General features: G+C 42.3%; 1 protein-coding gene across 6 annotated transcripts in view; it reads left to right on the top strand.

Annotated features, from left to right (window-relative positions):
* Positions 1-15,362, top strand: part of LOC109402210 (PH and SEC7 domain-containing protein) — a 314,477-nt gene extending 299,115 nt beyond the window's left edge. For all 6 annotated transcript variants that reach the window (XM_062845274.1, XM_062845277.1, XM_062845276.1 and 3 more), the window contains 2 exons: positions 5,369-5,688; positions 13,131-15,362. In XM_062845274.1, the coding sequence (XP_062701258.1) occupies positions 5,369-5,688; positions 13,131-13,158 (348 nt within the window). In that variant the 3' untranslated portion in view covers positions 13,159-15,362. The remainder of the gene's footprint in view (positions 1-5,368; positions 5,689-13,130) is intronic.
* The last annotated feature ends 315 nt before the right edge of the window (positions 15,363-15,677 follow it).

Here is a 15,677-nt window from a genome sequence, read left to right as displayed (position 1 = left end):
TATTATTTGAATGAACCCAAACAGACATCACAGACAAGCAGACATATCTATATATATATATATATATAAATGAGTTTGAAGTTCCTATGAGGCAACAAAACTCAAGAACGGATGAACCGATGAGCATTACTCTTGCACGGTTCGGTTCGTATTGGTGGTGGCTGTGTTTATATGTACAAAAAGTTACGAAAATCAACTGGAAAAGTAAGAAAATATAAATAGTTCGTTCTGATTTCAACATGATTGAAAATGGAACCAATCTAGAGTGCAGTGCTGCAATAACCTAAACAGTTTTCAAACCACCACAACCAGGCAAGACAAAGTTTGCCGGGCCAGCTAGTCATTAGTCCTGTTCAACGACGTAGGTTGAACTTGCTCGAAGTTGCTGCATCTCGCTCTTACCCGTTTGATGACAAATGAGTAAGAGCAAGATGCAGCAACTTCGAGCAAGTTCAACCTGCGTCGTTGAACAGGACTATTGATAAAATAACATCTCATATATCGCAAGATCCTGATTACTTATAAAGTTGGTGTCTTCGGCAAAGTTGTTTGATTGGTGAAGGGGCGCTAGTGAGTATACAAATTTTGTATCTCATATATCTCAGGATTCTGATTACTTAGAAGGTTGGTGTTGTTCGGGAGGCCAAATATTTATTTGATTTGGAACTTTGACATAGGCTGGTGCTAATGAACAATTTTTTACATTTTATATCTGTTGTACATCGGAATACTTATTATTTACAGAGATGGTGTCTACGGCAAAGTTTTTGGCAGGCATTAGGCTAAAATATATAGACACTATAGAATTGACAGGCTTACGGATACATAATTGAGTGATGAAATTGTTATGTACAGTTCATATTTTAGAAGAATCTCGGGAGAAATTCCTAGAAGAACCCCGAGAGGCATTCCTAGAGCAATCCCAGATGGAATTCCTGTAAGAATTCCTGAGGAAATGTTAGGAGAAAATCTTAGAAGAATCCCAGGAGAAATTCCAAGAGGAATCTCAGCAGGAATTCCTGTAGGGAACGCGGGAGGTTCCTGGAAGAACCTCAAAGGATTTCTTAGAGGAATCCCGGGAGCACTACTGGTACAAATTCTTGAATGAATCCCGGGAGGAAATTCTGGAAAAAAATGCGGATTCCAAGTGCATTTTCTAGTTTCTAGATGAAGCCCTGGAGGAACCTTTGGAGAATCATTGAAAGATTCCCTGTATTAATTTCAAATCAGAGTTAATTGAAATTGAAAATTTACATTCATATGAATAATTCCGTCGAAGACATCAACTCCAAATATTTTCTCTCGATAGAGTCGAGACATCAACGTAACAAAAGTATATTACATTTTTGGAATATGGTTCAAAAGTCTCATCTATGGGTGATCTTTGCAGCTACATTTGCGCCACCTGGTGAGGCAATTCTTATGTAAATTACCCACCAAATAGGAAGTATTGGTATTGTTAACAGTTTGTTAATATATTGTATCAAGACATTCACCTCAGAAGAAGTTTCCTTTTTTGAGGACATTTGTCGATCGGGGTATCTAGGATGCTGGGCGGACATGTATTTATTAGCGCCAGCTTGCAGATAAACTGTCAATACCAATAGTCCTTGATGTATTAAACATTTTTGCCGAAGACACGAATATTCTATACAATCAGAATATAAAAATATTCGGACTAAATATAACTTTTAATCTGTAATTTTAATACACACTAGCGCCATCTACTGAGATAATTCGATTCAATTTATTTATCATAAGGTTGCCCTTGGTCTATTGAACAATTTTGTCGAAGACAGCATTATTCTAGCAAGTCACGATCAAAAGATACAATCAATCGTACCGTGGGGTCCAATGGACCCCAGGGGTACAAAATCGCCCGGTTCAACTTTGGTATCCAAAATAATCCATAGTACGCCATGGAACTATCGGTATTTTTGCACAAATAACTCATCGCGGTGTAGTTTAAAGGTACTGTAAAAATGGGGCCGATATATCAATCCAAACTTTTTTGCGACTACTTCAAAGTGGCTCTGGGGTCCAATGGACCCCAGGTATCCATTAGAGGGTTAAAATCAATAGAATTTAGAAGAACGTTTTGACATGCTTGCTGCCAATATGATCATCAGAAATATTATCTCTTGCGTTCATAATTCATTTTCGGCCAAACGGCATTCGGTCAAATGACCCGGAACCCAGCACGTGATCTATCTTCCGTTACCACTCGGGCGTTACCGGATATTTTTATGTAGAAAATAGATACTGCTGATTGTCATCCCCCTAACAACAGTGAATATCACAAGCCGCAAATTATTATCGTAATGTAATAAAATAACGGAATGAATGTCGAAAGAAACTTTCTTTGTCGATCTGCGCTTTTGCATTACCGATGACTATTTTGACATCTTGACGCTCCGTAGCCCTTATCAAGACTTCATAGAACTCATCCTTCAAGTTATCGGACTTATCATCCGTTGGTGCATGCTGTCGTTCTTAACATTCCACGTTCTGCTATATCGCTGCTGCTGTAGGAGATGTGGTAGGGTGCGGGCACCGGTTTTGGCCAGTCTAAGGGAAATCATTTTTATAAAAATAATCAATAATCCAATGAAAACTACCAATGTGTTAAACGAAAGGTTCCGATCTATACTTTATTAGAAAAATGCAGAAATCAAGTCAATACTTGATTTTTGTATTAAAACTGGCACTGGCCAAAATAGACGCGTTGCCGCAGTTTTGACCATATTCTCAGCTTTGGTTTCTATTTTGGCCAATCACGTGTATTTCTTATGGGAATGGCCAAATTAGAAGCACCCTGGCCAAAATAGATATTGTAGTAGGCTTTGCTGTTATGAAAATACATTATGTCACAATAAAGCACTTCTTTCACCGAGTTGGACGTGTTTCCTTCAATATATGGGAGCTGATTTTTTAAGGAAATACCTTTTTTTCTTCCAGTTTTTAATCAAAATGTATGGTTTTAACAGCTGCAATCATATTATTATATTAGAATCTACTAGTGAAAAATAAATTTATGCCGATTTAGATCGTAAAATGCTGAATACCGCACTATGGCTAAAACTCCGGGCTGGCCAAAACTGAAGCTTCTACCCTACCTGGGCATTTTTTTTTATTACCGTACGGGTTTGAAAAATCATAACTCAAGAACGAAGCCTCGTAGATACAAAGTTTTTTTTTTTCTAGAAAATGAAAGCAAATTTTCTCAGGAATCCATAAAAAATATGAACTGAAAAAAAGTTTAGCCCGCATAGCCCGCAGCACATCTGCGTAGCTATCTCCCTCTGTTTTGAGTAGCAGAGCGTCGCCCCTCGTACGTTTACGAGCAGGCTACGCCTTGGGTTTACTCAAAACCTTATCTTTCCTCTTCTTTCCAATCGTAATCCAAGACCAAGGGTTCTCTTTTCCTTGGACCGGTTGGCCACCGCTACTTTTAACGACCTTTTCACGGAGTTTCGGATCTTTACCCCTAGCTCGTTTCACGACCGGTTTGGAATTGCTCGCACTGCGCGGGTGTTTACCCCTCACCGGCCGCTCCTTGTCGACGGATCTCGGCCTTTTGGCTTGGGCCGAAATTTTCGTCGTATCTGCAGCCCCACCTTGTTGCACCCTAGTCACGCTCTCTGTAGAGGGGCGGTCCGTTTGTGTGGACCTCTCCACTCTACCTGCGTCAGTAGCTTTGCCTCGTTGCTCGACCATAAGATCGTATTCTTTCTTGGCCTTGGCTACCGAATCGTGGAGCTTCAGTAGACCTTTTTTAAGGTCCTTGCTGATGTTGTTCCGCCCGCTCGTGTAGCCGATCAGCTCGTTGAGCTGTTCGGCGACCACCAGCATCTTCCCTGTTTCGAATCAGCGCACGCGTGAGTTCCGCTCCACTCATCTGCGTGTCCTCGGTCGCTGAACCGATCCTCGGTGTTCCACGCTCCGATACTTGAGGGGATTCCACCATCGCCGCATGCGTTGGTGATCTAACCAGTCCGTCTCTCGCGAACGGGTTGATCGCCTCACCTTCCGTATTCTTTGTCTCTTTAATTAACCCTTAAAGGGATACCTTCATGGCCTCAGTTTCGTCACCTCGCTGATTGTGTTCCATCAAAGACGAGCTCTGAAAGGCGCCTGGGGTCCAATGGACCTCAGGTATCCCGTTTAGGGTTAAGAATGAATCCATCACTGCAATAAGGGTTCCCCTTGGGGCTGCTGTCCCTCACTACCACTGAATTAGTCGCCCAAGGATCCCGGTTGTTATCTATGCAAGCAGGGAGGCCACCCACGGGTTGGCACAGGCCCTTATGGGACCTGAGCTCAGAGCCAGGATCAGCGCTAATTCTGAATTCTTCAACTGAACCTACCTCCACCCAGTTAGTTTCCTAAGCTGGATACGTACTCTAAACCCTTGTCAAGGTCATCTCGTTAACAAGTTCCATCACGCGCGCCAGTATGCCGTAATCAGGAACTTACTCGCATTGCTCCAAATGTGCCCGAGGCACTCCTGACCAGGCTAGAACACTTTGGAAGCGGTGCCGAATCGCTTGTACAGAGTTGATGCTTCCGGATGTGTGGTATTTCTGAAGAAGCCCAGCATAGCCCACTGCTGAACCCCTGCCACACCTAGGCAAACTCCGCTTGAACTATTCGTGTGCAGTGCACATGATTCTCAAAGGTAGTGAGTCCTCACTGGCGTTCGAACATGCTTCGCCTAAGAAAAGCCGTCTTGAGCTCCCACCGTATATTTCAACAATGTCAATTGACATTTAAGGCCCATGTTACCTATGTCGTGGCCTAATCCTAAAAAATCAGCTCCCATATGTCTATTTTGGCCAGGGTGCTTCTAATTTGGCCACTCGCATAAGAAATATACATGTGATTAGCCAAAATAGAAGCCAAAGTTGAGAATATGGCCAAAATTACGGCAAATGCTTCTGTTTTGGCTAGTGCCAGTACAAAAATCAGGAATTAGCATGATTTTTGCATTTTTTCAACAAAATATAGATCAAAACCTTCCATTTGACACATTGGTAGTTTTTATTGGATTATTGGCAATTTTTATAGTCAATATTTCCCTTAGACTAGCCAAAACCGGTGCCCGCACCCTTGTGGACTCTGCAATGAAATGACAATAGAGAAAAAAAAATACGCGTGAGTCTGCTTTATTCTATTTATCTGGAATATCTGGAATAAGGAAGTATGAAGGAAGAGCTATACGATGTTTCCTTACCTTGTTGATCGAACATACCTTTCAGAGAAATGATACTATAAAAACTATTTCTGCATAGAATGATATTTATTAATCTAGCTCGCATACACAATTCGCTCATATTAATAGAATTACAATTTTCTCTCCCATTCGCAGTTGAAGCGCTACAAAACGTACTACTATCTGCTAAGTTCCCGCATGAACTCGGACCAGTCGCTGGACTTCGAGAACCTGCTCACCCTGGGCGATAGCGGTGTCCTGCTGGAGTCGGACGAAATCCTCCAGCGAAATCGGCAAAACACTGAAGGCGGTGGTTTCGGAAGCGCAGGCGCAAATCAAACCATCATCCAACAGCAACCTTTGGGGGGCGGCCAGCAGCAACAGCTGCAACTGCAACTGCAACCGGGACTCGGGAACACGACAACGATGGCGGCGGCGACGACTGGCGTCAGCGGCGGCGGCAGCATCTCCAACAGGTACAGTTATCGGGCAGCAATCTATCGGTCCGAGGCTCAGCAAGATCTCGGCTGACGGGTGATGGGAGTTTTCTCTGCGTGTGTGGTGTAGGATATCGCCGTCGTCATCACTCGCACCCGTGTACCTACCTACCTACCTTTCTCACTGTTGCACCCTGTGTATATCCCTTCTTCATTTGGTATACGTACTATCTCGAGCTATCTACTACCTACTACTAGAGTGCTATCAACTATCACTTAAAAAACTGCTATCTAGGGAATGTGTACATCTTGGTCTAGCGGTGTGGTATACTTCATCACTTCATTTGGTTTAAAAGTAGGTAGAAAAAAACTGAAGCTCATGCGTTTCCTGAGAGTATCCTATTTGATAACAGGCCAATTGGTGTAAAAGTCGTTTGGCCGTTACGCCAAAGAGCATTATACTGAATTGGATGCTCGCTTCTTCCTGGTAGTATTTATTGAGCTATTGTAGTAATGCTATATGAGAATAAGGTTAGCTTTAAGTGTAGTGCTTGTTATCTAGATTTCTACTGTGTAGCTTTGCGAAAGTTTGTTGAGCTTTTTGTAAACTTTGTATATTATAGACATCGACACTGACTTTGGAAATATGCTACTTCCTATTCAATTGTTTTGCATTTCCGCGAAAAAGAGCTGAAAAATTAACTTACAGGAAATTCTCTGTTTGGCTGGATTGTAGACAATAAGAAAACCGCAATGAGTGCCAGTGGAAGGGATGCCCGTGTTTGATATCACACGGATTCGAATCCTGTAAAATTTTAAAATTATCAACTGCACGGAACACTTTGCTAAACACTTTGCTTGCTCAGCAATTTCGATCACATCTAGAATAAGCTAGGGTTCCAAAACCGCTAGTCCTGTCTCTGTCTCTATCCGCAACCATGTATCATATCCTCTCGGTACTTATCCCTCTTCAGAGTAATGGGAGGTTTCCGTGACTGCCTTGCGGTGTATCCTCTTGACGCTCGTTCTCTCTGGTATTTCTTCATGGATACCGATCGGCGCAGTTTTGTATTTCAAGCAATTAATCGTTGCAAAATAATCTTCTTTGGAAGAATTCTTGAAGTCATTCTCGTAAGAGCCTTGAAACTATCACTGGAGGAAACCCCTGAGGTATCTCTGTGAGAATTTCTGAAGAGAATCCCTACGGAAATTCTTGAAGAATTTGCTGGAGCTATTCCGGATAACTCGCAGATAATGGAATTCTTGGAAAAAATATGGAATTAACCTGAAGGAATGTCTTGACGGAATCCCTGGAATATATACAATAAGAAATGTTCAGAGGAATTTAAGAAACCTTTTCTTCTTCTTTATGGCTCTACGTCCACACTGGGACTTGGCCTGCCTCGCTTCAACTTAGTGTTCTTTGAACACTTGTACAAACTTATTGTAAGAAATCCTGATGATGATGATGATCCTCGAAGCAACGGATGGAGAAACTTTTTTTAGGCAACTTCTTTGAAAAATTCCAAGAGAAATTTCTGTAGAAATCTTCACACAAAACTCGGAAGAAATCCTAAGATAAGTCCTAAAACAAGCGTTGGAGGAAACCCTTGAGGTATTCGCGAGTGAATTTTTGAAGGAGTCCCTTGACGCCTTGATAAATTTTGAATTTTAAATTTAAAGATAAACATCATAAAACGTAAATGTTGGACAAAATATTCCATAATAGGGATGCAAGCATGTTTTAGAAATGAAAATGGTGTGAATCAACAAGGCAAGATACAGCCATGCCTCTTTAGCACAACAAATCTTATTAAAACACGTAAATGGACATTTTTGTTTAATTCACGTTTTATTTTGAACAAAATAAAATGGCTTCGTACTCCACCAATACAGAGCCTCATATATTTTTTTCTTCTGGTCATAGTTACTACTAGCAATGGTGAGTACAGGAAACTAATTTATTTCAACTTTACTCGTTAAAATGTAACGAAATACCTAAGAAATGGCGTGCGTGCCAGCTGAAACGGACTTACGACACATAAGCGATCAGCAGAGGAGGATAAAGGACAGTTAATTCCAAAACATGTGCTGCACTTGGTGTTTGTTAGTTGGCCTTTCAATAAATACATTTACTTTGAAAATCCTAGTTATAGATGTGAAATGAATTCAATTTGATTTTGTATGAGAACTTATTGGACACGGTGTATATCAGGAGGAATTCCTAAAGGAACCCCTGGAGAAATTCCTGGATGAATTCATGGAACAATATCTTGAACAACTTCTGAAGTAATTACTGGAGAAATCCCTAGAGGAATTCTGGGATAAACCCCTGGAGAAATTTCGCATCAAATCTCGTGAGGAATTCCTCGAAGAATTCCTACAGGAATTTCTGGAGGACTTCCTGGAGGGGTTTCTGGAGTAATTCCTGGAGGATTTTTTGGGTAATTCCTGGAGAATATAATGGAGGAATTCCTGGAGGAATGCCTGTAGGAACTTCTGGACATTTTCCTGGCGGAAATCCTTTCAAATTTCCTGGATGAATTCCTGAAAGAATTCCTGAAGGAATTCCTGGATTAATTTTAGGATGAATTCCTGGAGGAATCCCTAGAAGAGTTCTGGAAGGAAAAATATCGGAATAAATTTCCAAACAAATCCTGAAGGAATTCTTGGAGTAATTTCTGGAGGAATCCTGTAGGGATCCCTGGAGAAATTCGTGAAGATTTTCTTGGAAGAATCCCTGGAGCAATTTCTGTAGGAAACTCTGGAGGAACCCCTTCCCTTTTTTCATTGATTTAGAAAAAAATGTAAAAAGTAAATTGAGATAATATCAGTCTTTCTTAATTTGACCTTTCACTTTTTTCGGCCTGAGAAGGTTTCTTTCAAGATCTTCTGAAGGTTCTATATTACAGATTCCGTTTCGCATTGTTTAACTGTACATTGTCAATTACCGGCCTTTAGCATCCGTTTCTCATATAAACACTCATGAGTGTTTGCAGGTCAATGGTTCAAGTTATAACAATTTATAACAAGCTATAACACTTAGCCGAACTCTGTATCGCCCTTCAAGTGCTCGAATCGAATAGAATGCCGTGAAGGCGGAAAGAGTAAACCCCCAGAAGGCAGAAAGTCAACTAGGCGGAAAAAAATCAGCAGGCGGAGCGGAAACCCAGAAAAGTAGAAAAGAACAAAAATGAAAATAAAATGCTACTTCACTTGCTGTTAGGCGCCGTCCACAAATTACGTAACGCTTTATGGGGAGGGGGGGAGTCCGGCCGCGCGTTACGGCCCATACAAAAATTTTAGAGTTTTCATACAAAAAAGCGTTACGGAGGGGGGAGGGGGGGTCCAAAATTGCCGATTTTAGCGTTACGTAATAAATGGATGCTGCCTTATGCTAAACGTCGGATTGTGCTACTTTTCCCCGAATGTCGGTCCCCCGAATGTCGCTTCCCCGAACGCCAGTTCCCCGAATGGCCCTTTTTCTCGAACGGGCAGGTCTGAGGAGAAATAGAACTTGAAGAACCGCCTATACAATCAAGAAGAGTGTGATTCGGGGAAATGGGTAATTCGGGGAAAAGTGCCATTTGGGGAAACGGCATTCGGGGAACCGACAGTCGGGTAGCGCAACTCTAACGTCAGTTATGTCAATGGGAATTATGCGAAATGGGGTAGATCCCTAACTGGTGGCTTTCGGGTACGTGAAGAATGCCTAGGACGCTTGACGTTGTTGTTGACGAAGACGACGACGGGACTGCCGGAAGCTCGTGTCGTGGCTGGCTCGAAACCTGGCACCTGACCAGCGGCGTCAGTGGCTATTGTACTTCACGTCTTCAATCTTTTCGATGACCTTACCACACTTCCAACAACCATTTACGAGCATGGAGTTTCTCGTAAACGGGATCGTCTCGGTTGAAGAAGGATCTTGGTTTTTTACAGTCGGTGTCCGTACCGACCGAGGAGGACACAGAAGTTCGAACACGTGCGATTTTGAGCCCAAACGTGAGCTCGGATTGTGACTTTTAGTCTGAAAGTGCCCGGTTTGGCGTGTTTAGAACCTTCAGAAGGCCGGGGTGTCCTCTGCTGTACATAGTAGCTGTCTCCATTCCACTCGGTCCATAGCTGTTTGTCTCCAGTTCCGCACTCTGGGTAGGGTCCGCAGATCGTCCTCCACTTGGTCGACCCACCTAGCTCGCTGCGCACCACGTCTTCTTGTACCGGTCGGATGACTCTGGAGAACCATTTTAGTCGGGTTGCTATCCGACATCCTGACGACGTGACCCGTCCACCGCAGCCTCCCGGTTTTCGCGGTGTGGAAAATTATTGGTTCTCTCAGCAGCTGATGCAGCTCGTGGATCATTCGCCTTCTCCAAGTCCCGTCTTCCATCTGCACTCCGCCGTAGATGGTACGCAACACCGGTCTAATCAGCGTTTTGTAGATATGTAGTTAACTTCGTGTTACGGCGAACTTTATTCGATCGTAGAGTTCTGCGGAGTCCAAAGTAAGCACGATTTCCTGCCACAATGTGCCTCTGGATTTCTCTGCTGGTGTCGTTGTCGGCGGTCACCAGTGAGCCCAAGTACACGAATTCTTCAACCGCCTCGATTTCATCACCGTCGTTATAAATTCGGGGTGGCGGGCGCGGTGATTCTTCCCTGGAGCCCTTTGCCATCATGTACTTTGTCTTCGACACATTAATGACTAATCCGATTCGCCTGGCTTCATTCTTTAGTCGGATGTTCGGTTCCGCCATCGTCTAAAATTTACGAGCTATAATATCAATATCTTCAGCGAAACCAAGCAGCTGAACGGATTTCGTGAAAATTGTTCCACTCGTGTTTATCCCCGCTCTCCTTATTACATCTTCTAACGCAATGTTGAACAGCAAGCCCGAATGACCATCACCTTGCCGTAACCCTCTGCGAGATTCGAAGGGACTCAAGAGTGTCCATGATACTCAAACTACGCACATCACTCGATCCATCGTCGCCTTGGTCAACCGTACCAGTTTATCCGGGAATCCGTATTCGTGCATAATCTGCCATAGCTGTTCTTGATCGATTGTATCATGCGCCGATTTGAAATCGATGAACAAGTGATGTGTGGGCACGTTGTATTCGTGGCATTTCTGCAACACCTGGCGGATGGCGAACATCTGATCCGTTGTAGCGCGTTCACCCAAGAATCGCCACGAACTCTCTTGCAATCAGTGGCATAAAATTTGAGAGAGTACCTTGTAGGCAGCGCTCAGTTGTGTGAAAGCGCGATAGTTCCCGCAATCCAACTTATCGCCCTTTTTGTAGATGGGACACATGATACTTTCCATACACTCCTCCGGTAATACTTCCTCCTCTCAAATCTTGGTAATGACCCAGTGTAGTTCTCTCACCAGTGCTTCTCCACCATGTTTTAGTAACTCGCTTGGTAGTGGATCTGCTCCAGCGGTTTTATTGTTTTTCAACCGGCTAACCTCCTCTTTAATCTCTTGGAGGTTAGGGGCTGGAAATCTTTCGTCCTGCACAAGTACTCCTAGATCTGTTACCGCGCCACCTTCGGTGCTTGCAACGTCGCCATTGAGGTGCCGAGACGATGGCCAAACCTTCACGTGGCTGACTGTAGTCTTGCTCAGCCTTTGTTGCTGTCCTGGAAGCGTGTTTGACGACCTTGACGGTGTCACGAGGAAACTTGTGGTTGATCGTTTTCCTTAGGCCAACGAAAGAAGCGCCATCGGAAACTATGATTTCCCACTTCGAATTGTAGTGTGTGAGGACCAGATCCGAGAAAAGAAATCGCTTGAATTGCTCGAACATTTGTTGGCACTTTAGAGTCCACTTGAACTTCGCGTTTGCTTTGAGAGGGTTGTCGAAGCCGTGTGTTGTAAGGTTGCGTATATTGGGGACGAGGAACATGTTACAACGATCGTATCACTTACCAAGGTGAAACATCATCATGTAACTCTCATAACTTTCTACCCAGAAAAGTTATTCCCACGACATCTGTGGATACGTTAAGATGATCTCGGTGATTAACGGGATCAACAGTGATCAATAGGAAGGTTAGCAATCCCAGATTCCATTCGCTCGATACATGTACAATTTTGACTGTTTTAGTCAATCACACAGTGGTAACTACGAATTGTCAGGTTACGTATCCTTATGCACGTATGATAACCAAAAGAACGAGTCAACAGGTGCCGCATTTGCTCACGAATACGATGAATTTGCTGACCCTATATTAGCGTTCTGGTGCGGGATTTTAAGACGTTTGTCATTAACTCCAGAAAGAGTTACTGCATATGTGAAATTAGTTTAGTCGTTTACTCTTCTCGACTACTTAACTCAGCCATGTTTGTATAGAATTGAAATCGCAAAACGATGATAAAGGTACGGCAATCAAGGAAACTTAAACTTCATTTATTGACGAAGCGAAATTTGTTTTGTAGTGTTTTAGAAAAAAAAAAGTTATACGAAAGACTTTTAACTGAGTCAGCTATGTATAGGGCATTGATTAATGTGCCAAATTCCACTTAGTACATGCTCGTCATCCCAATGGGAGGTCTATTATGCAACAACCCCGGGAGCAAGATATTTTCGGTCACAAGTATTATTGGCCCGATTGTGCGGTGAGTCTGCGTCCCCTCCCAATCTCAATCGTAGAATCTAATCGAATGACGCCCGATACGCAAGTGTTCGGATATTACGCCAACCGGCAGCATTATCAGCACCTCTCGGGACCGTAAATTATTGCACTTGAACTTATTTTTACACTTTATTTCGTCGATAGAGACGAGGAGAAGACCCGTGTCTCCCTTCCCTTCCCGTTTTTTGAACGATCACAGGTGAACCACCATCATCCGTTGGTCGTTCGTTCGTTCGTTTGTAGGTACAATGCCAACGTTTGGCCACATTATTGGCGATTAGATGAAACCTATCGCACTGGACAGGCACGCAAGCGGTTAGTAAAAATAGTGCCATAAACCTGGCCTGAGCGCGATAAGATTAGAATGTGGAATGGTGTTGCTGCTGATGCTGATCGAAGTTTTAAGATGGTTTGCCTTTTTTTTTCAGTTACGCTTGCTCTGTATGTTCTTTTCTATGTTGACCTTTCTTTGCATATTTTACGCTTTCTTTCACACATTTTGTGTTATTCACCGACTTTGGTGTTGGGTTTTTGGAAAACTTTGTTGCAATATGTTTAGATTACATAATGTCGTTTGGCATGTAATGTCAAATGACATTATTTATGCCAAATGGCAATTATGCCAAACAATCAGTATGCCACAAAGGGAACTCCCTGGAATTTTCTGTTTTATCGAAGCATTGTTGTTCAGAAATCCTCACAAAAAGTCGATCATTTAGTTTTAGTTTGCATTATTGGTGTCGGTGTTTTACTTTGGTTTGGTTCCGTTGAAACGTATGAAATTGGCCTTAGCAGCTGTTGTTATCATTACCGTTTCGAATTGTTCTTGTTCTCATTATAGGAGTGATAGTAGACAATATAAAACCTGAGACGACCCCCTGTACATCACAACTGCCTTTTACCAATACCACGATCATGACCACGACCACCATCCAGAATCCTTGAGTCCCAGCGGCTGCTCGGAACCGGAGCCGGATCCGTTCAGTTCCGTCGCTGCCAATGCCACCTGCTGTTCTACCGTACTGGCCATCGTGACCTCTACCCTAAGATCCCTATCCTACTTCCTGGCTCCGCAAAATCTTTCCACCACCACAACGGCAGTGGTGGATAGTAGTAGTAGTGCGACAGAGGACAATCCTACCAACACCAGCACCACTGCTTCCTCTGCCACTGCATTCAAATCATCCTATGGTCAAAATGTGTGAGTATAATGCAATCCTTTTATAAGGCCTCTTTCAAATGCGCTCCCTGTATTTTGTTGTACATATTCGATTTGTTGTATAGTTTTATATTGTCCCTCGAATCCTGTAGGCTTCCTCCTCAGTCCATCGATTTCCGAGGGTTTCTCCCTCTTGGATCCTTTGTTTTGTTGTTAACGACCTTTATTCAAGATTTCAAAATACGGCGCTTTATTCCTTGATCGATATACATATATACATACATACAACTAATATATAGACTAAGCGAGTGATAAGACACACACCTTCTGAATGTGTGCGTAGAACAGTATGAGCGTGAGAGAGAATTTTCTGAAACTTCTTAGATACCACGCAATCGAACGAGCGCCGGAAAATGTGAGAAAAACGATTTTTCATGAAAGTTGTATATTTTACCATTAAACTGAGTGTAAAAATAGTTAAACAATGGCATTTTTATACATCAAACATCCCCAACGTAAGCAACATAGTCTAGCATATGCTCCCGAGTGGCAGAATCCGTTTGTAACAGAACGATATCCTTCAAAATAGTTAGCGAAATCCCCATATGAAAACGTCTCCAAGGCTATTGTGCACATTGTGCGGAAGACGCAAAATAACAATGGAACAAGTGCTGCCAACTGTTGGTCGCCAAATTTGCCATGCCAACATTTCTTTGATCTGTTTAAAACATAGCAAGCAAGCGAAACGAACCAGCGCCTACTAGGTATCATGGTGGCAATTGTGTTGTTTGCTTTTCAAAACCAACTTCTACGCTAGCTACTACTGCATGGCCTACTTTAGCACAATCGTCTCTATTCGTTTCTGGGCGCCATTTTTACACCCTGTGCTGCATATTCAATTGGTATTGCGCAACGTTGGAGTCCTCCCTTGTCAAAAACCTTTCCTCAATATTTATTATCGAACAGAATCACGTTAGGAATTTGCATGTGACAGAGTTCATTAAAAAATACTTTACAATAAAAACTGTGTATAGTAAAACCATAACTTATAGACATCTTCAAATACTGAAAGTAACTCAAATCGAAGAGAAATATAAACAGAACGCGTTGAATTGTTTTTATATTATTCATATACCTAAAAAAAAGATAGTAATCGTACTCAACATAATGGAACAGAAACTCCGTTTGTGAAATTTTAAACAGAAAATCACACCGCAACAATTTGACACAAACTTTTGTTGCACATACAACACACCCATACAAGCTCATAACATTTCGAAATAAGTCATCGTTGCAGCTAGAAAAAAAAGAAAGAAACAACCATTCTAGAATTAGACCAGAGAGAAATTCCCTGCGTGTTCAAGGATCTCTGTGTCTCTTGAACACCGGGAACCTATATAGAAATTAAAAATACACTGACCCGGGAGACTGTCTGACCAACTTCCTTTAAAAAGGATGTGCTTGAGAGAAACCGAAAATTATCCCTATATAATTTCTTCGCCATGATATGGGTGATTTCGAATAGATGTGGCCCAGTTTCACACATGCAGAAAACCACACACGAAACCCGATGGTAGGGTGTAGGGCTTGTGAAAAATCGAAAACCCCTGGTAATTTCGGAACTACCGTGAAATTCAACTTGAATAAACACAATACCGCAGGTGTCAAGCCACAGAAAACAGAAAACAGTAAGGGAGAAATCGTTAAACAAAAAAAAAACACAAGAAACCGACGACGTTGATTGGGTATAATTATCGAATACACAACACAACCAGCAGCAGCAGTTTATAGTATTATTCAAGTACATCAATTATATTGGAATGGAAGGAAACATAGAGAAAACAAATATAATAAAAAACTGAGAAAAACAGCTAGTAAGTAAAATAAAACCTGGAGAAAGTTACATAAAAAGAAGTGGCCGAAATTGTGAGATTGTGGAAAAAAAGTTGAGAACTCCTTTGCTTGCAGATTTAACAGTTGTCTTATTTCCAGCCTCTCAATAAACTGTTAGCCTGGGCTGGGTACATGGGTGTTCGATCTTGCCAATGGGTGGGTCTCCAAGTTAGTACTAGAATTTTTGCTTTCATTTGTTTCCCCGTGCATAATAACACGATAGTAGGAAAATATCCAGTGAAGGTCTAGAAGGGATTTTTGTGGGATTCAGGGAGGGATTCAGGAAGCTTTCAAAAACGTTTGAGGAGGATATTTCTAGCATAACATGTTAAAAGG

This window comes from Aedes albopictus, chromosome 1 (assembly GCF_035046485.1).
Source record: "Aedes albopictus strain Foshan chromosome 1, AalbF5, whole genome shotgun sequence".
NCBI lineage: Eukaryota > Metazoa > Arthropoda > Insecta > Diptera > Culicidae > Aedes > Aedes albopictus.
This window is presented reverse-complemented; position numbering and strand designations above follow the sequence as displayed.